Source organism: Orcinus orca, chromosome 10 (assembly GCF_937001465.1).
Source record: "Orcinus orca chromosome 10, mOrcOrc1.1, whole genome shotgun sequence".
Classification (NCBI taxonomy): Eukaryota; Metazoa; Chordata; class Mammalia; order Artiodactyla; family Delphinidae; genus Orcinus; species Orcinus orca.
The window spans coordinates 86,405,544-86,433,008 of NC_064568.1; the positions used below are offsets into that span (position 1 = coordinate 86,405,544).

The 27,465-nt window shown below is 42.0% G+C and overlaps 1 protein-coding gene and 1 long non-coding RNA gene across 4 annotated transcripts in view; one reads left to right on the top strand and one right to left on the bottom strand.

The window, feature by feature from the left end:
* LOC125965682 (uncharacterized) overlaps positions 1 to 27,465 on the bottom strand; it is a 667,016-nt gene that overhangs the window by 36,987 nt on the left and 602,564 nt on the right. The window lies entirely within an intron of this gene.
* KIAA0319 (KIAA0319 ortholog) overlaps positions 1 to 27,465 on the top strand; it is a 75,435-nt gene that overhangs the window by 35,885 nt on the left and 12,085 nt on the right. For all 3 annotated transcript variants that reach the window (XM_033434807.2, XM_049716357.1, XM_049716356.1), the window contains 12 exons: positions 1,139 to 1,237; positions 2,665 to 2,762; positions 3,647 to 3,734; positions 4,693 to 4,785; positions 6,077 to 6,209; positions 14,123 to 14,351; positions 18,944 to 19,067; positions 19,716 to 19,848; positions 20,866 to 21,014; positions 22,477 to 22,628; positions 24,496 to 24,634; positions 25,317 to 25,476. In XM_033434807.2, the coding sequence (XP_033290698.2) occupies positions 1,139 to 1,237; positions 2,665 to 2,762; positions 3,647 to 3,734; positions 4,693 to 4,785; positions 6,077 to 6,209; positions 14,123 to 14,351; positions 18,944 to 19,067; positions 19,716 to 19,848; positions 20,866 to 21,014; positions 22,477 to 22,628; positions 24,496 to 24,634; positions 25,317 to 25,476 (1,597 nt within the window). The remainder of the gene's footprint in view (positions 1 to 1,138; positions 1,238 to 2,664; positions 2,763 to 3,646; positions 3,735 to 4,692; positions 4,786 to 6,076; positions 6,210 to 14,122; positions 14,352 to 18,943; positions 19,068 to 19,715; positions 19,849 to 20,865; positions 21,015 to 22,476; positions 22,629 to 24,495; positions 24,635 to 25,316; positions 25,477 to 27,465) is intronic.

Genomic DNA, 27,465 nt, shown 5'->3' on the forward strand with positions numbered 1-27,465 from the left:
TGATAATCTTCAAGTCCTTGGAACAGAGCCTATCAGAGTTCAATCCCGTAGATAAGTGGCTGTTGACATAAATACAGTTTAAATTAGTTAGATATTGGTTGATCTATTGCTAATGATCCTAGCCTCAAGCAACTTATATTGCCTCTCCAGGGCTCAATTTCTTTATCTGTCAAATGATGGGTTTGGACCAATATCCCTTTTAGGTCCACAATTGCTGAGTTTTCTTGAAAAGAGTCAGTGAAAGTGACAGGGCAGAAGAGCCAGAGACGGCAGCGAAGCGTCTGCAGCTGGTCTAGGAAGGCACTCGAGGGACTGAGTACAGACTGAGAGAAGTAGATTTAAACGAGCCACATCTCCATCTAACATCTCCAAGCAGCTAGGACCTCTAGAGAGCACTCAGCTTTTCTTTAAATCTTTGCTTTTCTCTATGTGATATCTTGACGATCTCAATTGTATTTTACAAAGGGAGACTAATGTCCAGTTGAGTCAAGCCAATTGAACATATCAGTATAATCCTGGTTATAGAGCAAGGAAACAAGCCTTGTTCTGAATGCTGACTTAGTGACTAAGTGCTTCTGATGAGAGTGGATGTGCTTTTTGCTGCTTGAGTTAAAATAGCCTTTTTATATTGAGGTTGACAGGCTTTTCTCTTGGAAAGTTTCCAAGACCGAGACCATTGCAGTAATTCATGGGGTTCCTATCAGAACTGAGTGGCGTGTGATTAATGCTACAGAAACACTTATGATTACACTCCATCTTTTTAAGACTAAAAATAGCACATACCAGGGGGTCAAGCAAAGCTGGAAGCAAGAGAGAAAATAGACCAAGTCCGAAGTGCACTACCTGTTTTCGCGCAACTCTTGTCACCGACACCTTGCTCAGTCGATCTGAAGCGTTTTCTCCACAGTGCCTACTCACGTTGACAGTTTTAAATTTATGAAATCTACCCTGCAACATAATATAGGGCACAGTTCAGTTACTAGCCAGAGGGAAAAAAGTATCTTAGATAAAATCTCATGAAGAACTATTACAAAAAGATGGGTTATCTTATGGATACTAAAAACAAATCTATCATAGGGCAGTAAGTTAACATCATTGAAGTATATGATGAAATGAACTATTTCTAATTAACTTTTAGTGAAAGAACTCACGGTGTCTGCTGGTGATAACCTAATAATAACTTTGCCGGAAAATGAAGTTGAACTGAAGGCGTCTGTTGTGCCAGCGCCACCTGCAGGTGAGAGTTTGACTTTCCTCTGGGACCAGTAGGGGCCCATTAGCTGGTGTGTCCTTAAGGTGTCTTTACTGGTTATTTACAACTTTGATTCATTTTCACAACATAGTGAATGTCACTCTCGAGTGGATGACAAGGCTTTGATGATCATAAGCTTTAAAGTTTATTGAAGTAGTTTAAAATGGAGTGAGAGGATAGGAATTAAATACAGAACATTTCCTTTAATTGGTCAGGATAAGAAGTCATACATTTCTGATGATGCAAAGCAGAGTGATATCTTAGAACAGGAGAGGTTTCCATATACCAGCTTTTGACTTGTAATAACCCACAGAGCCTGGGAAAGTTCCACTGTCAGGTGAGGGAGGTAGCACGTGCACAAAGGTTGTTTGCAGATATTGTAGTGGCAACACGTCTCTCAGGTTCTCAGGATCCTCACACCAGTTGTTCAAAAAATGTTTAAAATACTTTCTTCTGCTGATCCAGCACTCTGCTCTTCAGCAAACATTTGACCTATTCCTGTGACCTGTCAAATGCATTCTTTCTTAAAAGTATATTCATTTTTAAGGTGTTTGAATATTTCTCATTCACGTTAGTTCCTTTATTCATTTTTCCCTATCACACATGGATCAAAATTTAAGCATAGATGTTAATATTTGGCATTTGTCATTTACTCCTTTCAGCTGAGGTAACTCGTGCTTTAACTGTTACTAGAATCACAAGGTGGAAGACAGCTTCATCTTAATATAAAGATATTTAATCTGTTCTTAGGCCTTATATAAACCCCTACGACAGATGGAATGAATTTAAATCTCCTTGCCTTTTATTAAAAGGAGAAAAGTACAGTGGATTATACTATGTTAAAATTTATATGTATAGTCAGGTGTAGTAGTCTGGAAGGAAAGTCATCAAATGCTAACAATGAAATTAGGGCCATTTTTTTAAAACTTTCTATATTTTCTAAATTTTTATAAGTTGTATGTTCTTATAATAATAAAGAAATTTTACATTAAAAAAATACAGAGGGCTTCCCTGGTGGCTCAGTGGTTGGGAGTCCGCCTGCCGATGCAGGGGATGCGGGTTCGTGCCCCGGTCCGGGAGGATCCCACGTGCCGCAGAGCGGCTGGGCCCGTGAGCCATGGCCGCTGAGCCTGCACGTCCGGAGCTTGTGCTCCGCGGCAGGGGAGGCCGCAGCAGTGAGAGGCCCGCGTACCGCAAAAAAATATATATATAATTAAAAAAATAAAAATAATAAAAAAATAAAAAGATATAGATACCTTACTGTTCCTTACCTTAATGATAGTTGAAAGTTGAGTGCAGTCTATCTAAATTAATTTCTGCTAGTAGATTGAAGACTGTCATTTTCCTCCCTCTGCCCAGATTACAGTGACTTCTAAGAGTTTATAACTACTCATATTTTTCTTTGCTCTCAGAAACAACCTACAACTATGAATGGAGTTTAATAAGCCACCCTGAATACTACCAAGGTGAAATAAAACAAAGACACACGCAAACTCTTAATGTCTCTCAGGTAAGTAACTGGTAACTGGTAGTAACTGACAGCATACCTTAGAATTCAGGTAACACCTGCTTAGCTGTTGAATCTAGAAGTCTCTCTTACGATTAAGATTAAAAGAAGAATATAAATGAATCAAGTTTCAAGCATGTAGGTAGACAGGTAGATTTAAGTAAAGGGGCTTGCGGGACCTTTTCTTTATTTGACTTACTGGGCATATCAGCCCAGGGAAGAGAGGCTGGCCCAGGCTGCTACGGGTCTCTGTAGTGAGGTTAAAGCCTGTGTTCCAACTCTTGATCCCTTTGCAGTGTTAGAGACATTCTGGTCATCTCTGATTCTTAGTCAGGCACATTTCTAGGATTGCCAAAAATTCCATTCCGGTTCACATATGGTTTGACTACCAAATATTGCTCCAAGATATAAGCCCTCCCAAGAAGAAATGTTCCCTCTTCTTGGCCCATAGATGATTATGTTCTCTTCATTTCTGATACTGCACAGCTACTGATGCAACATGAGTTAGCATCACCCCCATGCCGCTGAGCACTGTTTCTCGAAGTCTGGTACCCAGAGCATTGACAGCTGACCCACCAGTGCTACTTGGTAAAAATGCAAGATTCCCATACACTCAAGTTTGAGAACTGCCACCCTCGGTTGGTCCGTGTCACATATACCTCTGTAAGCCCTGTGAACATCTGTAACTAAGCTGAAGGCCTTCCTGGGTGATCTTCAGTGTTCCAGCATATAGGCTTCAGACATGTGGCAGTGTGTCCACAGGTCCCGAGCCCCTTCTCTATGCTGATTCCAGGAGAACGGCTTCTGGAATATTTAAGGATTTTCTAGGCAGTGGACCCATCCTGTTGTTTGCATGTTTATCAGTATAACTTTTCTTCATCTTGCAGTTGTCAGTAGGAATTTATTCCTTCAAAGTAGCAGTTTCCAGTGAAAATGCCTTTGGAGAGGGATTTGTAAATGTCACCGTTAAGCCAGGTAAGCCTGTGTAAGAGGACAGCCTCCTGTTTATCTCAATTTTTGGTGCCTGAATAACACGGTAATATATTTTTTTAGTTTTACATTAGGCTCCATTGTAGAGAGAACATGCAAAGATTATACGTTTTTTTCCTTCTTTCTGTATAATTCTTAGTACTTGCTTGACACCGCTGTGTAAGGTTGCAAGGTTATTGCTTGCTGTTCTTAGGTGTGGCAATAGCCTCCTCCGTCTGACATTTGCTGTGTTCACCCTTCTACCTCCATTCCCCGTGACTCAGCTTGTCCTTAGGTGAAGGGAGCAACTCAGGGGTCAAGGGAAATGTATGCCATGGGCTTTCAAGCCCCCTGGTCCTTTCAGGCCACCACTAGTCCATAGGTCAGTGCACTGGTGTGAATTAGAAATAGTGGCCCTTTGTCTGGGTGGGCACAGCCCTGGCTCAGTGCATGGAGCATGGGCCTTGAGCCTCTGCCACCCCCTCCTCTGGGCACAAGGGATGTGGGCCAGCTCAGTGCCAACCTCACCTCCAGCCTCTTCCCCAGGGGCTGACAGCTCCCCATTTTGCACATTCTGCCTGGTTATTCTTAGAGCTAAACGTGGTTGGCAGGGGTGGGGCCTGGGGGGCGGGGCTTCAAAGAGTCAAGAGCCCGCTAATCGTAGGAGCTGGAACACTACTCCATTGCTCCTCTCTTGCAGTTGCTGCTCGGGTTCTGTGACCAACCCCTTGCTTGTTATTACATGTGTTCATTGAGCCTGGGCTTTCATAGAAAAATCTAAACCTGCAGACGTGCTCCTAAAGTGTATAGGGGGGTTCCAGAACATTACAAGTACTTTCCATAGTTGAGGCCTGCAGGATAAACACCTTCCGGACAGGATATTTATAACCAGTTTTTGAAAATCAGATGGTTTATTTGGGTGGTGACAACTTGGGCTCAGCCCGTGTCCTTTTTTCTGTCACAGCCAGAAGAGTCAACCTGCCTCCCGTGGCAGTTGTTTCTCCCGAGAGACAGGAGCTCACTCTGCCTCTGACGTCGGCCCTCATCGATGGCAGCCGTGGGTATCCAGCCATACTTCAGGGGGTTTTGCCCTCTGCACTATGAGACATAATGGGAGGTCTCTATTGAGGCTGTGAGGACTTATGGGCTAACTCACCAATAGATGAGCATCGATCTGTATCTTTAAGTCCTTCAGCTCCTTTAGCACAACTTCTCTGTCTTAGGCTGAATTTCCCTTCAGTTATGTCTCATTTGTCTATGAAAAAATTCTTTAGGGTCTAGCTATTTGATCGGAATTAAAGCAGTTATTAAAGAATCTCCTTTCGATGTAGTATATGTGATGAGCAGTTGGAAATCACTTTTTAAAAAAAATTATTATTTATTTTATCTATTTTTTTTGGCTGCGTTGGGTCTTTGTTGCTGCGCACAGGCTTTCTCTAGTTGCGGCGAGCGGGGGCTACTCTTTGTTGCAGTGCACAGGCTTCTCATTGTGGTGGCTTCTCTTGTTGTGGAGCCCGGGCTCCAGGCACGCAGCCTTCAGTAGTTGTGGCACGAGGGCTCAGTAGTTGTGGCTCACGGCCTTAGTTGCTCTGCGGCATGTGGGATCTTCCTGGACCATGTCCCCTGCACTGGCAGGTGGATTCTTAACCACTGCACCACCAGGAAAGTCCCTAAAGCCTGTTTTAAATGAAAATATTTACATGAGAAAATACATTACATTTTGATTCCTCTAATTCAGTGCGATTTAGTTACAGGAAACTGTTCAGGATTATTAATCTGTTGCATGAACTTTTCTTTCCTTAAATGAATTAGATGAAACTGGCTCCCTTCCAGGTCTAAACTTCTGTGATTCTACTTAGTACATTTTGTTTGCTGTCTTTTAAAGTAGAAATAGGAGGTTTTCATGTAGGATACTACCTTTATCTGGATTTACACTTAATAATTAGGGTAGTAAAAGGTGTTTTGTAATTATATAAAAGCATCTCAATTCTTTATGAATCTGTCAGTTCAGATACCTATTTGAATTATCAGTAAGATATCGTGTGCTGTAGTTGAAGTGAGTTAAAAAAAAAAAGCAGCAGTGCCTGTCACTTTGCTTTTTAAATTCACAACTGAGTTGAAACACCCTCACTCAAATCTGGTGGAAACCCAGAAGAAAAATCATGATGATAATTTAGAAAGAAGAGGTAATCCTCCTTCTAACACATAATATATGGCCATTGAAATCTGTGCAATTATATAATTTCATATAAAATCAAATGTAAACCCCAATAATGTAAATTACAAAATTTATGTTTTAATATTCTTGTGTTTAATTCTAGTTTTCATTTATTTGTCAATCTTTCTAGACAGTACAGATGATACTAAAATAGTGAGTTATCACTGGGAAGAAGTTAATGGGCCCTTCCAAGAGGAGAAGACCTCAGCTGATACCCCCGTCTTACATCTGTCTAACCTTGTTCCTGGAAACTATACTTTCAGGCAAGTGGGTTCGCTTTCCAGCACGGATAATTCGACTAGATAGATAGATGCCGATAGAACTTGTGCTTCTTTTCATTTTGATCAGGAGGCGGCAGATTTGGTTTCCTCTGGGGTTTTGGCTGTCAGCCACTTTACACTCTGATACCGTCATCAATAATATAAATTACAAGTGTGTATTTATTGGAAACCTTTGGATTTGGTTGTCAGGAATAGTATGGGATGGCATCTATTTTGCTGTGTTGAGATACGTGAAAGAAAGTTTCTCTCTTCAGAGTGAAAGTGAGGCAGATTTATAGGATTTACCTGTTTCTTTATCTTTTTACAACTTTTAAAGATATAACTGAAATGTAATAAACTGAACATAGTTAAGGTATAAAATTTGATGAGTTTTGACATTTGCATACACCTGTCAGACCATTGTCACATTCAAGATAATAAACATTTCCATCATCCCCAAAAGTTTTCTCATGCCCCTTTGCAATCCAAACCTCTCTCTATTCCTGTCCTTGGGCAACCACTGACCTGCTTTCCCCCACTTTAAATTATCTTGCACTTCCTAGAACTTCTCATAAATGGAATTGTACAGTAGGTGCTCCTTTTTGCCTGGCTTCTTTCTCTCAGCAAATGATTTTTGAAATTCATTCATGGTGTTGTCTCTATTGATAGTGTGTTCCTTTTCATTGCTGAGTACTATTCCAAGGTATGGATATACCACAATTTATCCTTTCATCTAGTATGGACATTGGGTTGTTTATAACTTTGAACTGTTACAAATAAAGCTGCCATGAACATTTGTGTACAAGTCTGTGTGGACATGTATTTTCATTTCTGTGGAGTAAATACCCAGGAGTGGAAAGGCTAGGTTCTACGGTGAGCTTATGTTTAACATTGTAAGAAATTGCCAAACTCTTTTCCAAAGTGGGTGTATTATTTTATATTCCCAGCTGTAGTGGATGAGAGTTCCAGAATCCACATCCTCACCAACACTTGGTGTAATCAGTCTTTTTAATTGTATCTAATTTGATGGGTGGTTGTATCTCATTACGGTTTTAACTTGCATTTTCCTGTTGACTAATGCTATTAAGCATATTTTAGGTGTTTACTGACCATTCATATAACTTCTTTTGTGAAGTCTCCATTCAGATCTTTTTCCTGTTTTAAAAATTACATCTTACTTAGTTGTAAGATTTTTATACATGCTGAAACAAGTTCTTTGTTTTATATATGTGTTGTGGATATTTCCCAGTATATGACATTTTGTTCTCTTAATGGTATCTTTTAAAGAGCAAAAGTTTTAAATTTTGATTGTCTAATTTATCAATTGTTTCTTTTATGTTTCATGCTTTTTGTGTTCTATCTAAGTAAACTTTGTTTAATCACAATATTGCAAAGATCCTGTTTTCTTTCTAAGTTTTATAGGTCTAGGTTTTATTTTTAGATCTGTGATCTGTTTTGAGTTATTTTTATGTATTGTGTGAGATTTTTGAATGTTAAATCAACCTTGCATTCATGGGATAAACCCTATTTGATCATGATATTCTTTTTGTTTGTTTGTTTGTTTGCGGCACGCGGGCCTCTCACTGTTGTGGCCTCTCCCGTTGTGGAGCACAGGCTCTGGACGCGCAGGCTCAGTGGCCATGGCTCACGGGCCCAGCCGCTCCACGGCATGTGGGATCTTCCCGGACCGGGGCACAAACCCATGTCCCCTGCATCGGCAGGCGGACTCTCAACCACTGCGCCACCAGGGAAGCCCCCATGATATTCTTTTTATGTAGCATGGGATTCAACTTGATAATATTTTTGTCAGGATTTTTATGTCTGTCTTCATGAAAGATTTGGTCTGTGCCTTCTTCTCTCTTTCTCTCTCTCTGCATTGTCACAAGGTTTTGATATGAGGATTATACTGGCCTAATAAAACAAGTTGACCAGTGATCCATCCTCCTTTATTTTCTGAAATACTTATGAACAACTGGTGGTATTTCTTCCTTGAAAGTTTTATAGAATTCACCAGTAAAATCATCTGGGCCTGGAATTTTCTTTTGGGGAAAGTTTTGATAACAAATTCAATTTCTTTCATAGATGTAAGCCTATTTAGATTTTCTGTTTTTTTTTTAATTTTTCTTTTTTATTTTATTTTCTTTTTATTTTATATTGGAGTATAGTTGATTAACGATGATGTGTTATCTGTTTTTTTCTTGTGTCAGTATTTAGTAAGTTGTATTTTTCAAGAAATTCATCCATTCCTTCTCAATTATCATATTTTTTGGCATAAAGTTGTTCATAGTATTTTCATATTATCCTTTCATGTCTGTAGGATCTGTACTGATAACCTCTTTTTCATTTCCAATATTGGTGATTTGTGTTCTTTTTCTCTTGATAAGTCTAATTAAGGGGTTTGTTAATTTTATCTTCTCAAGGAACCCTAACTAGAACTGTTTTAATTATATTTGCCTGTTTTCTAATTTGTTCTTTTCTGCTCTTTACTGTTTCCTTACTTCTGTTCGCTTTTGATTTACTTTGTTCTTTTTCTTCTAACTTCTTAGAGTAGAATCTTGGTTCGTTCATATTAGAGCTTCCTTAAAAGCTTATAAATCTTTCACAGGTATAATTTTCCTCTCAGTGCTGCTTAGCTGCACCCCACACACTTTAGCTTATTATATTTTTAAGACCTCATATACTGCTTTAAGAATCTGATGATTTCAGAGAAGGAGCCCGTACATATGTATTTATGAATCCTCAGAAGTCTAGCCAGCTTAAGAAACTCTCAAGCATCTGACTGGATTAATCTTTGACTAAAAAGTCCACAGAGGTGCTCTAAAATGCTTTGGATTTTACACATGTTGTAAAAACTTCTGTTTTGGTTTATTGGAAATCTCAGCTTAAGAAGCAGTTTACTCCATTAGGATAGCTATTATTTAAAAAATGGAAAATAGCAAGTGTCGGTGAGGCTGTGGAGAAATGGGAATCCTTGTGCATTGCTGGTAGGGATGGAAAATGGTAGAGCTGCTGTGGAAAATAGCTCGGCAATTCCTCAAAAAGTTAAACATAGAATTGCCGTATCTGCAATCTCACTTTAGATATATACATCAAAGAACTGAGAGCAGAGACTCAAATAGATGCTTGTACACTATCTTCGTCCATTCAGGCTACTATAACAAAAATAACCATAGACTGGGTGGCTTTTTTTTTTTTTAAGGTTTTTTTTTTTTTTAATATAAATTTATTTATTTATTTATTGGCTGTGTTGGGCCTTCGTTTCTGTGCCAGGACTTTCTCCAGTTGTGGCGAGCGGGGGCCACTCTTCATCACGGTGCTCTCACTGTCGCGGCCTCTCTTGTTGCGGAGCACAGGCTCCAGACGCGCAGGCTCAGTAGTTGTGGCTCACGGTCCCAGTTGCTCTGCAGCATGTGGGATCTTCCCAGACCAGGGCTCGAACCCGTGTCCCCTGCATTGGCAGGCAGACTCTCAACCACTGCGCCACCAGGGAAGCCCGACTGGGTGGCTTTTAAATGACAGAAATTTATTTCTCATACCTCTGGAAGCTGGGAAGTCCAAGATCAAGGTGCTGGTAGATTTGGTGTCTGGTGAAGGCCCTCTTCACATGGTTTATAGACAGCCATCTTTTCACTGTGTCCTCACATGGTAGAAGGGGTAAGGGAGCTCTCTGAGGCCTCTTTTGTAAGAGTACAAATCCCATTCAGGAGGCCTCTGCCCTCATGACCTAATCACCCAGAAGGTCCCACCTCCAAATACCAGTTGCATTAGGGATTAGGTTTCAATATATGAGTTTTGGGGGAACAGAAAACATTCAGTCTATAGCATACTCCAATGTTAATAGAACAACACAAATGTCCGTCCACCAATGAATGAGTAAACAAAATGAGGTATGTACATACAAAGAAATATTATTCAGCCTTAAAAAATGAACTACTGAGACATGCTACAGCATGGATGAACTTTGAAGACATTTGGTTAACTGAATGAAGCCACTCACAAAAGGACAAATGTTGTATGATTCCACTTAGTTAAGGTGCCTAGAGTAGTCAAATTCATAGAGATAGAAAGCAGAATAGTGATTGCCATGGGGTGGTGGTAGAGGAGAAATGGGGAGTTAGTGTTTAATGGGTACAAAGTTTATGTTTGGGATGATGAAAAAGTTCTGGAGATGGATAGTGGTAATGGTTATACAATAATGTGAATGTACTTAATGCCACTGAATGGTGCACTTAAAAATGGTTAAAATGGTAAGTTATATGTACTTTACACCAATAAAAAAAAAAGAAATTTACCTAGCTCTGAAAGCTTCTTTTATTATTGAGTGGATTTCTGGGAATCTATAGGCCTTGTAGGGGTAGAGTGAGTAGCCACATGGGGCATCCAGTGCTCATGTGTGGGTTTTTTTTTTAAACTTTATTTTTTTAAGAGCAGTTTTAGGTTTACAATAAAATTGAAAGATACGGAAATTTCCCACATGTCCCCTGCTCCCCACGTGCTCAGTCTCCCTGTTATCAACATCACTCACCAGAATGGTTCATTTTTTACCAAGGATTAACCCACAATGACACATCATAACCACCAAAAGTCTATAGTTTACCTTAGGGTTCATTCTTGGTGTACATTCTATATGTTTGGGTAAATGTATCATGACGGATATCTATCATTATAGTATCATACAGAGTATTTTCACTGCCCTAAAAATCCTCTGTGCTCTGCCTATTCATCCCTCTCCTTTTCCCCCTCCTCTTTTTACTGTCTTCATAGTTTTGCCTCTTTCAGAGTATCATACAGTTGGAAGTATATAGTAAGTGGCCTTCTCAGATTGGTTTCTTTCATGTAGTAATATGCATTTAAGATTTTTCCGTGTCTTTTTATGGCTTGATAGCTCATTTCTTTATAGTGGTGAGTAATATTTCATTGTCTGGATGCACCAAAGTTTATTTATTCATTCACGTACTGAAGGACATCTTGCTTGCTTCCAAGTTTTGGCAATTGTCCATAAAGCTGCCATAAACATTCATGTGCAGATTTTTGTGTGGACAGAAGTTTTCAACCCCTTTGGGTAAATACCAAGAAGCATGATCGTATGGTAAGAGTATGCTTGGTTTTTTTGTTTTTTGGGGTTTTTTTGGTGGCCTGTTTTGTGGCTTATTAAACATACATTGTACATTTGGTTTGGCCATTGAGGAGGAGAATGCATTTAAAAGTCAAAATAGAGTAGCTTTTGTTTGTTTATCCAAGGTAAAACTAGGTGGCCATTGTAGACGTGATTTCAGACATGTTTGTGTATTGCTGAGAACTTGAATTTTCTGAACTGTATGGGATCTAAGGACACCACCAGTCATTCTCAAAACAACATCTGCTAGTAGCTTCCAGCTGCAACCTTATTGTCTGAAAGTCATCATCTCTTATAGAGTATGTTCAGTTTTGTAAGAAATTGTCAAACTGCCTTCCAAAGTGGCGGCGCCATTCTGCACTCCCACCAGTAATGAATGAGAGTTCCTGTTGTTCCACATCCTCTCCAGCATTTGGTGTTGCCAGAGTTTCAGATTTTGGCCATAGTATAGGTGCGTAGTGGTATCTCGTTGTTGTTTCGATTTGCATTTCCCTGATACTGTATGATGTGGAGCATCTTTTCATATGCTTATCTGCCATATTCTTTGCTGAGTAGGTATTTATACTAGTTTGATCCCTGGTTGGGGAACTAATAAAAACATGTCGTGTATTTATGTTTAGTTTACCACACTGGCTGCCGCAGCTTGATCCAGAAGAAATATATGTTTCGAGAGACAAGTAACAATGCAGGTGTTTAAAAAAAATGATACTTTCTTCTTATAATAAGAATAATGCATGTTTGCTATAAAAATAAAAAACAGAATGTATCTAGAAGCAGAAAGAAGGAAATTAAACACCTCCCATAATTCCACTACCTAGGAATAAACATCCTTAAGAGTGTAGTACTAGGGAGATGCAAGAGGGAAGAGATATGGGAACATATGTATATGTATAACTGATTCACTTTGTTATAAAGCAGAAACTAACACACCATTGTAAAGCAATTATACCCCAATAAAGATGTTAAAAAAAAAATTAACATGAGCACATGGCAAATAAAGAAAATAACATAAAAGAAGAAAAAAAGAGTATAGTACTTATATTTATGGTCTTTTTTCTATACACATAAACTTAAAACTCTTTTCTTACTTGGATCAAAATGTATAAGATGTTTTACAAGCTACTTTGTATATTTTCTTCTAAAATTAAAACATTTTGTCTTTCACGTTTACATTTTATCCTTCTAGAATTGACTGCATGTCTGCCGTGGTTAGATCCAATTTTATTGGTTCCCATGTGGATAATCAGTCTATTGTCCCATTACTGTTTATTGTCTAGTCTGTCCTTTCTCAATCTGCAAGACCACATCTCTTCTATATCAAGTTGTCATATATGAGTGGATCTGATTTTGGATTCCCATTAATTATGGATATCTATGTCATTAAATATTCTGCAACATCATGTTTGATGCTGATACATCTTAGAAAATTAATTTAGCCCCATTATTCAACGTTTGGGGGAACATTCTTATAGTTAAATTTTGGAGTGCAAGTAAAATTTCTGGGTCAGAGGCCTGTATGTTTTTAAGGAGTTTGATATATGTTGCCAAATTATTGTCTACTTCTTATCTGAGGGTTTTGCTAAGGTAAACTTGTGGAAATTTTATGACATAAAAGTCTAAGGGGACTTCAGAAAAGTTATTTTTAAAAGTCTTTCTATAACACTTATTTATTGGGGTAAAATTTATATACAGTGAAATGCCACTTTATGAGGTTCTTTTGATTAATTTTAATTTAATGACTCTTTACCTGTCTCATGGAGACAGGCCTACTTTGTTTTTATGTTGTTGTTTGTTTGTTTTTTTTTAACTCCCCAACCAGGGATCAAACCTGTGCCCCCTGCATTGGGAGCACGGAGTTTTAACCACTGGACCGCCAGGGAAGTCCCAAGGCAGGCCTACTGCTAACCCCATTTTACTAGGAAGAAATTCCCTTAGGGGCCCAGAATGTGTCCTGACTCAGCCTGGTTGAGGAGGAAGGACCTTAGGTGTTTGGTTTGCCATCAGAGCGAGAACTGGAGTTTGGACCCTGGTTGTATGGAGTATGTGGGATAGAGGCCCAGAATATGGGGGCCCCCTGTACAAGTACCTTACCTACAAATAAGGTCTGTGTTCTTTCCAGAGCTTCATTCTCATATTCCTATTTATACCTGTTACACATGCATTGCTGCTCCAAACTAAATCTTGGCCCCAGAAGAATGAAGTGACCTTATTTCACTGATCCAGTTGCCACATCACCAACGAGTTTACTACAGGAGGGTCAGTGCAGCCTTCTGTGTTGTTTGTGTAGACAGAGTATCGTTTGTATTTCAAAGTGCTTAATCCTAAAATTGCTTTGCAAGGAGTGTCCTGAAAACACTTCATATTAAGTCCTCTAGAAAAGAATGAGAAAATTAAAAAGCTTTGTAGCTGAAAGTTCAGGAGTGATTTTCTGTCTCTACATGCTCAGGCCTGCAGGCAGGACTTAAAGCGGATACACTTTGAGTGTCAGGTGGTAGAGAGAGGCTTCTGTGTTGTCTGAGGATGGTTTTTTCATCCAGCATCTCAGAGAATAATGAGAAACCCAGACAAAATAAAACTCCATCGTGTGAATATATTGCTAGCTAAAAATAAAGTACATCAACAGAAACAAAGAAAAAATATAGCCTCAGGTCTCTGTTCTTTCCTCAGCTTCATCCTCAAATTTCTGTTTACACCTGCTCTCAGTCGTTCTGAGAAATGCACCATAAGCAGACTAAATTGACCACTTGCCTTGAGATTTGGCATATTCGTGCAGTGTAATAGCTTCCTCTCCTTTTCACAGACTGACTGTTACAGACTCAGATGGAGCCATTAGCTCCACAACAGCAGCCCTGATAGTCAACAGTGCTGTGGACCATCCACCAGTTGCCAATGCAGGACCAAATCAGACCATAACTTTGCCCCAAAACTCCATCACTTTGAATGGAAACCAGAGCAGTGATGATCACCAGATTGTCCTCTATGAGTGGTCCCTGGGGCCCGGGAGTGAGAGCAAAGAGGTGGCCATGCAGGTGAGTCCTCCATCCTGCCTTCAGACTTTTATTTGTCTATCTGTGTGTTCATCTGTCCGTCCGTCCATCCATCTATCTATCTATCTAAAATATTGGTACAGGGGGCAGCTAAATTCAGAAAATGTTTTATAAAGTTGTCTGATATATTACAACTAATAGAAGAACAGCTAAACTCACAAATCTTCCAAATTTATGTCACTTTCCTTCACCCACTCTATATAAGCCCAGGATAGCAACTAAGCATCGCCTATACAGACAACTTGACCTTGAGGTTAGTTTAGGAAAAGTCTGACCTAACATTTGCTACAGAAATATTATTTTAGTGTTAGGATAAACCTTAGGAATAATCTAATCTAAACCTCATTATCAGAAAATTCCTCTTTATTTTGTTTCTCCTATTTTTAGAAACTGCATGTTACCTTTTCTGGATCCAGTGGGCTCTTGTGAAGATCTTTTTGTATTTACCTTTTGATTTGTTCAGATTGCGAATATATCTGTCTAAAGTCATAATAACCTTGAAACATTGCTGTATTTGTATGCGTGAGTATGTGTGAGCTGTTTGCTTATTCTACTTCTGGTGATGGCCAGCTTGTTTTGTTTTTTTTTTTTTGCGGTACGCGGGCCTCTCACTCTTGTGGCCTCTCCCGTTGCGGAGCACAGGCTCTGGACGTGCAGGCTCAGCGGCCATGGCTCACGGGCCCAGCCGCTCCGCGACATGTGGCATCTTCCCGGACCGGGCCACGAACCCGTGTCCTCTGCATCGGCAGGCAGATTCTCAACCACTGCGCCACCAGGGAAACCAAGCTTGGTATTTTTGAAGTTATGTTATTATTTAAGAGTTTAATGGAAGAAAGATAGTACCTTACATTACCACTTTCCTCTTCTCCTTCAAACTCCATCTCACCAGTCCAAGACAAATTTCTCATTAGTGTTTATGGTGAAGTTAGACATTCCATGAAAACTGACCTACTTTACTTTTTGATATTTCTGGAAAGTGCTTTGTGATTATGATGAATTAAAAATGACTGGTTGGATGCATGAGTCTTGAAAGAGCCGTGAGTCCTCTAGATACCCTTGGAGAGCACTTGGTACAGAGTTCATCTCTACCTAAGAGTTGTGGCAAATGCTCTGTTTGCTTCTGTTAGGTTAAGAATTCGCATTTGGTGGGGTTTGGATACAAACAGAAAGATGGGTATTTTGTATTTTCTCAGTTAAAAAATATTCCAAATTTTCTTTCCCTAATTACTGGGAAGTATGTGCCCAGAGCTAATGCCCCAGTACATCAAGTCTAATGAACATATATCCAAAGGAAGTCACTAGTGCTGGGCTGCAGACCTAGCCTCGCTGCTCTGAACACCTGCCCATCTGCTGCAGACACTCTTAGATTATCCACAGTAACAATGTCACTGCCTTGTGATTGACTGATAAGATGTCAAAAGGGGTGACGCTTTTTATGAATTGGGGCAATCGCAAAGATCAGCTCTTAAACCAGCCTCTCTTACGCTAGTCTAAAAATCGCCAAGGCAAGCTGCAGAGGCTATGCTTTGCGCTGGGGAGGTCACTGAAGGTCAGTGAAGCCTGTGCAGCTACCTGAATCATATGGCTGCTTTGAGGGCTCTCAGGGAACTAGTCCGCTCACTTCACATTTGCCACAAGATTCCTTTTTATTGTGTGCATAAGCATTCATGTGACCATATTAATTTTGAGGCACATATTACTAGGAAATTATACTTTATAGAGCTCTTCAGAAAAAAAGTACTTTGCTCTACTGAGTCATAGTAGGGAAAAGCCCTTTTTTTAAGTTCTTAAAATAATGCATTTCAAATTTCAGAAGTTCCCCTTGTGATAACACACTTGATTTTCTATCCATTTTTTTTCCATTTTTCCACTAAAACTCTAAAACACACACACACACACACACACACACACACACACACACACAGGGATTTCCCAGGTGACACAGTGGTTAAGAATCTGCCTGCCAATGCAGGGGACACGGGTTCGAGCCCTGGTCCGGGAAGATCCCACATGACGCGGAGCAACTAAGCCCATGAGCCACAACTACTGAGCCTGCGCTCTGGAGCCCGCGAGCCACAACAACTGAAGCCTGCGCGCCTAGAGCCCCTGCTTCACAACAAGAGAAGCTACCGCAATGAGAAACCTGTGCACGGCAACAAAGAGTAGCCCCCACTCACCACAACTAGAGAAAGCCTGCGCGCAGCAACGAAGACCCAACGCTGCCAAAAATAAATAAATAAATAAATAAATAAAACAGATACATTTATCTTTAGACAATCTTGTGATCTGTGAAAATAAATAAATTATAATAGGACTTAAAGTTAAAAATCCTTTTCAGGATGAACTTCAAACATAGGCAATAACTGGAAATATTACCAACAACACAGCAGCAACAAAATGAAAGGGTATTAACCTGTAGGCAATAAGTAGCTAGCTACTATATACTCAATTGAAAAAATGCCTTATTGAAAAGTTTTGTTGTCCTAGCATTTAAAAAATTTATATTTACAGCAAGGACTTACTGTATAGCACAGGGAACTATATTCAATATCTTGTAATAACCTATAATGGAAAAGAATCTGAAAAAGAATATATATATATATACACACATATATATATAACTTAATCACTTTGCTCTACATCTGAAACATTTTAAATCAACTGTACTTCAGTAAACATTTTTAGAAAAGAAATACATGCAGGGTTTCCTTGGTGGCACAGTGGTTGAGAGTCCGCCTGCTGATGCAGGGGACATGGGTTCGTGCCCCGGTCCGGGAAGATCCCACATGCCACGGAGTGGCTGGGCCCGTGAGCCATGGCCGCTGAGCCTACACATCTGGAGCTGTGATCCACAACGGGAGAGGCCCCAAGAGTGAGAGGCCTGCATACCACAAAAAAAAAAAAGAAAGAAAAAAGAAATAAATGCAAAAAATTCAATTCAAAAGATAACAATAAATGGAGAAAATTTTATTTATTTAGGGCTTCCCTGGTGGCGCAGTGGTTGAGAGTCCGCCTGCCAATGCAGGGGGCACGGGTTCGTGCCCCGGTCCGGGCAGATCCCACATGCCACGGAGTGGCTGGGCCCGTGAGCCATGGCCGCTGAGCATGCGCCTCCGGAGCCTGTGCTCCGCAACGGAAGAGGCTGCGACAGTGAGAGGCCCACGTACCGTCAAAAAAAAAAATATATATATATATATATTTTTTTTTTTATTATTATTAAATCAAATTTATTTATTTATTTTTGGCTGCACTGGGTCTTTGTTGCTGCACGCGGGCTTTCTCTAGTTGCGGCGAGTGGGGGCTACTCTTCGTTGCGGTGCATGGGCTTCTCATTGCGGTGGCTCCTCTTGTTGCAGAGCACCGGCTCTAGGCACGCGGGCTTCAGTAGTTGTGGTACATGGGCTCAGTAGTTGTAGCTCACGGACTCTAGAGCACAGGCTCAGTAGTTGTGGCTCACGGGCTTAGTTGCTCCGTGGCATGTGGGATCTTCCCAGACCAGGGCTCGAACCCGTGTCCCCTGCATTGGCAGGCGGATTCTTAACCATTGCGCCACCAAGGAAGCCCACAAAATTTATTTTTGATTATAAAAGTAATACATTACTTCCTGTAGTTAAAAACAAACAAACAGGGCCTCCCTGGTGGCACAGTGGTTGAGAGTCCGCCTGCCGATGCAGGGGACGTGGGTTTGTGCCCCAGTCCTGGAGGATCCTATGTGCCGTGGAGCGGCTAGGCCCGTGAGCCATGGCTGCTGGGCCTGCGCATCCGGAGCCTGTGCTCTGCAGCGGGGGAGGCCACAACAGTGAGGCCCACGTACCGCAAAAAAACCCCACAAAAAACAAAAAACAAAAAAAACACACAAAAAAACAAACAAACTCAAATTCTGATAAAGTGAAAATACACCTTGACTTCTTCCAAGTCCCTTTACTCAAGATAATGACTTTTATGAGTTTAATGTGTGTGCATACCGAATCTCCTCTATGTGTTTGCATACATGTGTATGTGCATGTAGCAAATATCTATCATGCTGTATCCATTGTTTCACAGCTTTCTATTTTTGCTTCGTAATATGTCTTTGACATCTTTCCACTTTATTCTTTATAAATCTACTTTATTCTTTTAAACTTCTTTTTTTTCAACTAGCATCCCACAGTGTATTGTGGTGGGTTTGGCCATTCCCCTGTTGATGATTGTTTAGATTGTTTCCATGTTTTTTGGTGTCATAGGCAATGCCTCAGTCAGCACCTATGGGCGAGTCTCCGTAATTACACACGTGGGCGTTTCTCTAGTGTAGATACTCAGTAGAAATGCTGGGTTGAAGAGCATGTTCTTTTAACATTTGAATGGATGCTGCCAGATTGGCTTCCAAAAAGGCCATATTAATTTATATTCTTTCAATAGCATCTGAGGATATACAATGGACTTTAGATCCCATTTTCCTGGGACACGCACATTTTTTTTTAAAGCAGGATCTCCACATTTAGTAAAATCACTAGTTTTTCATTATGTCATGCTAATTACTTGTGCTTCTTTAATATTATTTTTTCTTTTTCATTTTTGTATTTGCTGTTACTTAGGGAGTAGAGACACCGTACCTTCATTTGTCTGCAATGAAGGAAGGAAATTACACATTTCAGCTGATGGTAACAGATTCTTCAAGGCAGCAATCCACAGCTGTGGTCACTGTGATTGTCCAGCCTGGTAGGTGAGATGGGAAAGGGATTTAGCCCCAGAGATTAAAACAGAAATGACATCTGGGCTTCTGGGCTTCAGACCAGCCAAATTTGGTACAAATTCTCTAAATCTTTGAACTATCAAGAAATCAGGGCTGCAGAGCTGAATCTTAATATCAAGGCAATTTGCTTTTGTGGTTCTGAATTATGTCCCGGCTGTGTCTCCAAACCATGGCATGAAGGACAAAATGAGAGCTATCTCCAGAGTCACTTTGGGCTCTGATGCCGTGCCCCACTCTGCTGCAAAGCTCTAGGGCATTCTTGAGGAGGCTGGTAGTTATGTGTGGCTTGATACTGAGATGGCTTGTGGCCAGACATTGGGGAATTAACTACAGTTCCACTCCATGACTTTTAAGGTATTTTAAAGAAACCAAAGATGTACATATTAGGGAACAGTATTTCTTGCTGCCTGTAACCCCCATCTCAAACTTAGAATGTTTAACTCCTGGGTCAGCTAGGAGACTGCAGTGTTTCACCCCAGGATTCCCAAAGGACAGGGCATGCTCTAGTAGCTGCCTGAGCTGAATATGAGTAATTTGCTTAAATAAAGAAATCAGGGGATGGCAGACTTAATGCAAAGCGATAATATTTCTTCACACCGTTTCTATAATTCTAGAAGACAACAGGCCTCCGATGGCTGTCGCCGGCCCGGATCAGGAGCTGGTCTTCCCGGTGGAAAGCACCACCCTGGATGGGAGCAGAAGCAGTGATGACCACGGCATTGTTTTCTACCACTGGGAGCATGTCAGGTAGTCAGCCCATCTCCTCACTGAGTGCTGGGTTCACCCCCTGGATGAGAGCTAACATTACCCCTGCTCTGTCTACATTAAACACTCAGCTTGAGCGTGTTGAGGAGTCAGTATTCAAGCACATTTCTAGAAGTGGCCAGGGAACTATTGATTGGATTCTGTATCAGGTGTGGATGGACAAGATGGACATTCCTTGACAGTGGAGAGAGGTGGAGCTGGGGCAGGTGGACAGGGCAGTCTTGGTGTGAGGTGAGCTTCATGACAGAAGTGGTGCAGGGGAACCTGGGTGGGGTCCTCACGAGGCCCCCCAGTCTGCACTCACTCAAACCACGTGCAGTGACTGTAGACAACAGAAGTGCAGAGTTCAAGGGGATTCCTTTATCCTCCAGCATTTTCTGTGCTGTACGTGCTTAATCTCATGGAATCCTAGGTCATTTCTTAAGAGGTAAGTGATAATATGATTCCCATTTTAAAGATGAAGAAACTGAGGCTTGCAGAGATGAGTCAGTCACCGGGTCTCTGGTTGCCCAGATAGTAAGAGCAAGAGCCGAGGCTCAATCGTGGGTCTTCCTGACTACAAAGCCCACGATCTTCACGACTCCGCTGTATTGAATAATTCCTCTTGAGCCAGGAGATCAGTTACCTGGCTTGCTCTCTCCTCCTCCACACTCTCTCGAAAGATAACTGAGGATTTCAGCTGATTTTATTCAAAGGAGAAACAGGAATCATTTATAAGGCTCCATTCTGATCATTTCACTGACAGTTCAATTTAAAAAAACAGAAGACTCCAAAATCCTCTTCCCAGGAATCCAGCAGCCTCTGTCTGAAGTAGGCTTTAACTTGTGACTCTTACATAGAACTAGAGAATCTAAATGAATACAAAATTATCTTAGAATTCTCCAGATGGTATATATTATTGCTGTGAAAAGAAGCGTTTATAAGGACACAAGCAACATACCTGCCGTCGTCAGAATCCCATGCCCCCTGCCTTTTGTTAATGACTGTCCTGTTTCACAGAGGCCCCAGCACAGTGGAGATGGAAAACATCGACAAAGCTATAGCCACAGTAAGCGGTCTTCAGGTGGGTACCTACCACTTCCGTTTAGCGGTGAAAGACCAGCAGGGACTAAGCAGCACGAACACCCTCAGCGTTACCGTGAGGAAGGGTGAGTCAAGGCAGAGGGCAGGTGGCTCTGCCAGTGGAGGAGGTTGGGCCCCTTCTGCTTTTCAGTCTCACAGACCCTAAGCCAGGCCATGGTTATCCAGAAACGTTAGTGTTCGCTTATTGGCTATAGCAGATACCGAACTCTGCTTGGCCAAGCAAAGGTCACTCTTCTTCCGTCCACGTGCACAGCATTTCCTTTTGTTTGTGGAGTGTGTGTCCTAATAGCTTCATTCTCCTTCTGCGACTACTGGCAACTAAAGCCCCATGTCCTAGTGACCACATGATGCTTTGCTTTCCCTCTTCCTTGGTAATCTAAGAGCAGAGATGGTTTCAAATTCCCTGTTGTTTCTTAATATGAAATGTGTGGTCCAATCTATGACATCCTGCTTTATGTACTTGTCTCTTTTTTCTTTTCCATTTGACCATGAGCTGGTTGAAGACCTTTGTTTCAGATATTTCTGTCTCTTCCACGTGGCACAGTGCTAGACTCATGGCAAATCAAAGATGTTGGTTACTTCAGTGAATGAATAAATGATTATGGTGTATTGAAGATCAGAGGTGTAAAAGAGCATGGCTGGATGGTAAAGTCCATTCACCAGTATTATGGACCAGCAAGAGTGTCAGTTCATTGGGGAGGGTGGCTGAGACAAAGGCAGAAGCTCAGCCTTGAGGTATTGTATGTGTCAAGTGTCATGCTGAGGAATTTGGACTTTATTTGCTGGGCAGTTGGGAAAGGATGAAACAATTTTATCAGCACAGTGACATCGATTTGAGTTTTTTTCAAACGTTTTATTATGGAAGTTTTCAGCCATATATAATAGTAGAGAAAGTATGGTGACATGTGCATAAAAGGGGGTGGTTGTCTTAAGTTCCAGTTTTGAAGCTCAATAGGGTCTAGATATTGTTTCTTATAGAAGGATTTTGGGGTTTACTCAATTTACTGCCAGTCTATTTCTATTCTTTCTAGCCTTTCTCTGTATGGACAATGGAATTAAGCCTCCTCAGTGCCAGATTCTCCCCACTGCCCTGAATCCTCCCTCTTCAATTTACTTAGACAAGCAAGATTTGGTACTGTTAGAAACGAAAATATTTCTGTGGCCAGATAGTGTGGACCAGTACAAAATAATCCATAGCATATTTTAAACCAAAATATTTTCATTTTCCAGACCCCAAACATAAGTAAGATCATGATTTCTCTTTTTTAAAAAGAGAAAAAACTGTAATGATAATAGAAAACTGTCCAGCATGTAGGCTGCCAAATCACAACTAGCTAAGTGCAAAAAGAACTTTAAGAAAGTCTGTATGTTATCTAATGGGTATTTGGGGCAGGAAGTGATGCTTTTTGGATATTTTAAATCTACATGTCTGCAAGATGGAATAGTCGTGGATAGTTCGTGATACACTTCTATCACAAGTGTTTTAAATCAATTTCTTTGCTTTCATTTTTGCTATATTTGACTTAGAAAATAATAGTCCTCCCAGAGCCCAGGCTGGTGGCAGACATGTTCTTGTGCTTCCCAATAACTCCATTACTTTGGATGGTTCAAGGTCTACTGATGACCAAGGAATTGTGTCCTATCTGTGGATCCGGGACGGCCAGAGTCCAGCAGCTGGAGTGAGTACTTGAAGAGAATTGCCCCTGGACCACTAATCATTATGTCTGTATTAGTTTGCTAGGGCTGCATAACAAAATAGCATAGACGGGGTGACTTGAACAACAGATATTTGTGTTCTTCCAGTTCTGGAGGCTGCGAAGTCCAAGATCAAGGTGCTAGCCAGTTTGGTTCCAGATGAGAGCTCTCTTCCTGGTTCTCAGACAGCTGCCTTCTTGCTGTGTCCTCACAGGGGTGGGGCGGGGGTTGGGGGTGGCAGGAGAGAGAGAGGAGAGAGGGGAGGGGAGGGGGAGAGAGAGGGCTCTTGGGTATTTCTTCTTATAAGGACACTAATCCTATGGGATCAGGACCCCAACCTATGACCTCATTTAACCTTAATTACCTCTTAATAGACCTTATCTCAAATAGAGCCACACTGGGGGATTAGGGCTTCAGCAGATGAGGGAACACAGTTAACTCCATAGCAATGTCTCTGTTATGACCTCATCTCCCTTTCCATGGTCCCCACTAAGGTGTTTATGCTTCTAGGTTTCTTCTGAGGGCTGGAGGCAGCAGGCTGCTGTTCAGTTTAAACAAATCTGAAGTCCCTTCTGACTTTTTCCTTGCCCAGACTTTGCGTAGGGTCAGAAACCATAGCCTGGAGGGACTTTGAAACCATGTCTTCTCATGGGACTCATTCTGCTCCTTAGCTTCCCCATTGTTCCTATTTTGGTCCAAATGGATTCTTTCCTTTTCCTCAACATTGTACCAGATAGGTCAATAGATCGAGGATTGCTATTCCCATTTCCTAAGTACAGAGAATGAGATGCAGGGATGGAAAGAGACTTGGCCAAGGTCAACTAACTCATCCTTAGTCAAACCAGATAGACCTAGGTTTTTAGCTCCTGGCAGGCCTTTTTCCCCATTAGATCACTCTGCCTCTTAGGCTGTAAATTTAGGTACATCTTCATTCCTCCTGTTGCTAAGGACTTGAGGGATGCAAATTCACTCTTGGAGATGTACTGAAGGAGTGGTCCCAGGGAAAGAACTGAAAATGCGTTCTAATTTCTAAAGTAACTCTGGAATGAATACTGTTCAGCCAGATGGTGGGTTAGCCTCTAAGTGTAATTATAACAGCTGTCTGATCAGAGCCCTTGTTACCACCCTCTTCTGTTAGCAAGTTCAGAGAGAGGGTCTGGGAGATTCTTCTCGAATTCTCTGAGCAGAGATGTTGCTACTCAGGCTCTTGGGTCATTTGAGAAGGTGAACCTGATACACCATGAGGAAACCCGAGATGAGAGCATTGTAAAACTATCTTTAAAAATAAGACCCAGGGGCTTCCCTGGTGGCGCAGTGGTTGGGAGTCCGCCTGCCGAAGCAGGGGACACGGGTTCGTGCCCCGGTCTGGGAAGATCCCACATGCCGCGGAGCGGCTGGGCCCGTGAGCCATGGCCACTGAGCCTGCGCGTCCGGAGCCTGTGCTTCGCAACGGGAGAGGCCACAACGGTGAGAGGCCCGCATACCGCAAAAAAAAACAAAACAAAAATAAGACCCAGAAAGCTCTTCAAAGAGAGTGCTTCACCCTCCAGGTCTCTGCCCTAATTTCGGTGGTTTCCCCCTCTGTAGGGTGGAATTTGGTAATTCCTAGAGAGCCCTTGGGAAGCAGCTCAGCTCACAAAGTCCTGTCTGAGGATTGTGCCTCCTGGTGCTTTAAAAGTGGGAGAGACGCTGAGGATTGCCCAGACCTTCACTAACCCACCACCTTGCTTCCTGTTCACCCTGCCCCTTAGAATCATGCATGTATGACAAAGACGGGACCCCGAGGTTTGGGATCAACAGAGGCCCAGGTTGGGAGCTGACTATTGAATCATGAACTGGGTTATTTCTCAGGATGTCATGGATGGCTCTGACCACAGCACGGCCCTGCAGCTCACCAACCTGGTGGAGGGGGTCTACACTTTCCACCTGCGAGTCACTGACAGTCAGGGCGCCTCGGACATGGACACTGCCACCGTGGAAGTGCGGCCAGGTGCGCTCACAGGCTTCCGGGCCTGGGTTTGTGGGGCTGGTCCGTGAGCGGGGGCGGGGGGGAGAGGTCAGCCTTTGGGGCTCCTTGCAGGTGACAGTGGAACCCGGTGTGGGAAGCTGGGCCCACTTGGAGGTTTCCTCTGCCTGTGGTTATCTATCCCCAAACAGATCCAGCCTCCTAACTCATTAGGGAGAATTGGGTCTGGCAGCAGGACTCCCTGGTCACTTTGGTTTTCCTGCCAGAAGACAAAGACCTAATGTGAGGTGGACACGAGGCCTTCATTCCTGGGAGCGCGGAGAGGGCAGCTCCAGCAAGGTGGCCACACCGACCCCCGGCATAAAGTGGGCCGGGCCCGCAGTGCTCGGAGACATAGTTCTCTTACCAGGCCCGAGGAGGTGTGTGAGGTCCCAGAATTTCACGTGAGCCCAGAGGCAGATTAGTCACACCTCCTTATCATCTGGAGAAAAATGAATAGACAGCAAGCTGATATAAAAGAAGGAAGAAGTACTCTCGGATAGTGGCCCCCGTGGTACTTGGAAGAATTGACCTGAGCCCTAGAACCTAAGCGTAGAAATCACACAGGGGTCATTTAAAGCTCTTTAACTATTACACAGGCCTTGCTCCTCCTATTATCAAGCCTGGGGTTTCCAGGTGGAAAGCCTATGTCTTCTCATTTCCCCAGACCCGAAGAAGAGCGGCCTGGTGGAGCTGATCCTGCAGGTTGGCGTTGGGCAGCTGACGGAACAGCAGAAGGACACCCTTGTGAGGCAGCTGGCGGTGCTGCTGAATGTGCTGGACTCAGACATCAAGGTTCAGAAGATTCAGGCCCTCTCGGATCTCAGGTAAGATCCGCACCGTCCAGCCTGAAGCTCGTCATTTCCTCTCGTTCTCTGTCTTTGCACGCATGTTTATCCCATTCATATTCTTTTTTTTTCCTCAAAGGGAAGCAGTAAGGACAACATCATTATAGGTCCTTCCCACAAGTCTCGGTAAATGTTTGTTGATCGAGAATGTTCTGAAGGAAGGCATAGGGAACGTCAGAGGGAGCTGGGTTTTAGTTCTGGTATCATCGGAGGGTGTGCGCATGGTCTGGGGCACGCACGGGGGATGCCTCACAGCCAGGCTTCATCCCTGCCCCGTGTTTAGGGGCTGAGACTTCTCTCAGTGTGAGAGGATTATGGGTACCATTGCTGTCTTCTGAGGGTCTATAAGGTTCAACCTCTTCCTTGATTTCTTATAAGATTTACAATTTTAATTGAGTTTTTAAAAAACTCTTATCCAACTTATGAACAGGGAAGTGGGATGGGGAGAGAGAGAGAGAGAGAGAGAGAGAATATGGGAATAAAAACCTACTATTCGCAGTGAATCCATCTGCCAGTTATTGTCAGCTGTTCTGTTTAGGTTTGCTTTTCAGATAACTGAAATTTACTTAGAAAAATAATAAATTAAAAATACTAGTTATTTTTTTACGGAACTCTTTCCAAAATGGATCATACATTTCCCTTTCTTATATCAAACACTGAACCAAACACATCTGAAAATCAATAAAACCAAAAGTTGTTTCTTTTTTTTTTTTTTATAAATTTATTTATTTATTTTTGGCTGTGTTGGGTCTTCGTTTCTGTGCGAGGGCTTTCTCTAGTTGCGGCAAGCGGGGGCCACTCTTCATCGCGGTGCACGGGCCTCTCCCGTTGCGGAGCACAGGGTCCAGATGCGCAGGCTCAGTAGTTGTGGCTCACGGGCCCAGTTGCTCCGCGGCATGTGGGAGCTTCCCAGACCAGGGCTCGAACCTGTGTCCCCTGCACTGGCAGGCAGATTCTCAACCACTGCACCACCAGGGAAGCCCCAAAAGTTGTTTCTTTGAAAGATCAACAAAATCGATAAAGCTTTAGCTAGAATGACCAAGAAAAAGAGAGAAGACTCAAACTGCTGAAATCTGGAATGAAAAGGGATATCACTACCAACCTTATAGAAATGAAAAGGATTATAAATGAAAAGGAATTAGTTAAGATGAGGTCATACTGGAGTAGAGTGGACCCTTAATCCAACATGACTGTGTCCTTATAAGAAAAGAGACACAGAGACAGACACACAGAGAACCTGCCATGTGATACTGGAGGTAGAGATTGGAGTGATGTGTCTACAAGCCACAGAACGCCAAGGATTGCCAGCAACAGCAGAAGCTAAGAGAAGGGCATGGAGCAGATTCTCCCCTAGAGCCTTCCGAGAGGATGGTCCTACCAACACCTTGATTTTGGAATTCTAGCCTCTAACACTGTGGGAGAATAAAGTTCTGTTGTGTTAAGCCACCCAGTTTGTGGTACATTTTTATGGCAACATTTGGAAACTAATACAGATTTGAATAAAATCTCTCCAAAGAAAATATACAAATGCCAATAAGCACGTGAAAAGATACTCAGCATCACTAGCTATTAGGGAAATGCAAATCAAAATCACATTGAGATACCACTTCACACCCACCAGGATGGCTGTAATCCAGAAGACAGACCATAACAAATGTTGGCAAGTATATGGAAAAATTGGAACACTCATACGTAGCTGGTGGGAATGTAAATGGTGTAGCCACTGGGGAAAACAGTTTGTCAGTTCCTCAAAGTGCTAAATGTAGAGCTACCATACGACCCAGTAATTCTGCTCCTGGGTATATACCCAAGAGAAATGATAAACATATGTCCATACGAAATCTGGCACGTGGGAGACTCAAGAGGGAGGAAATATGGGGATATATGTATATGTGTAGCTGATTCACTTTGTGATACAGCAGAAACTAACACACCATTGTAAAGCAAGTATACTCCAATAAAGATGTT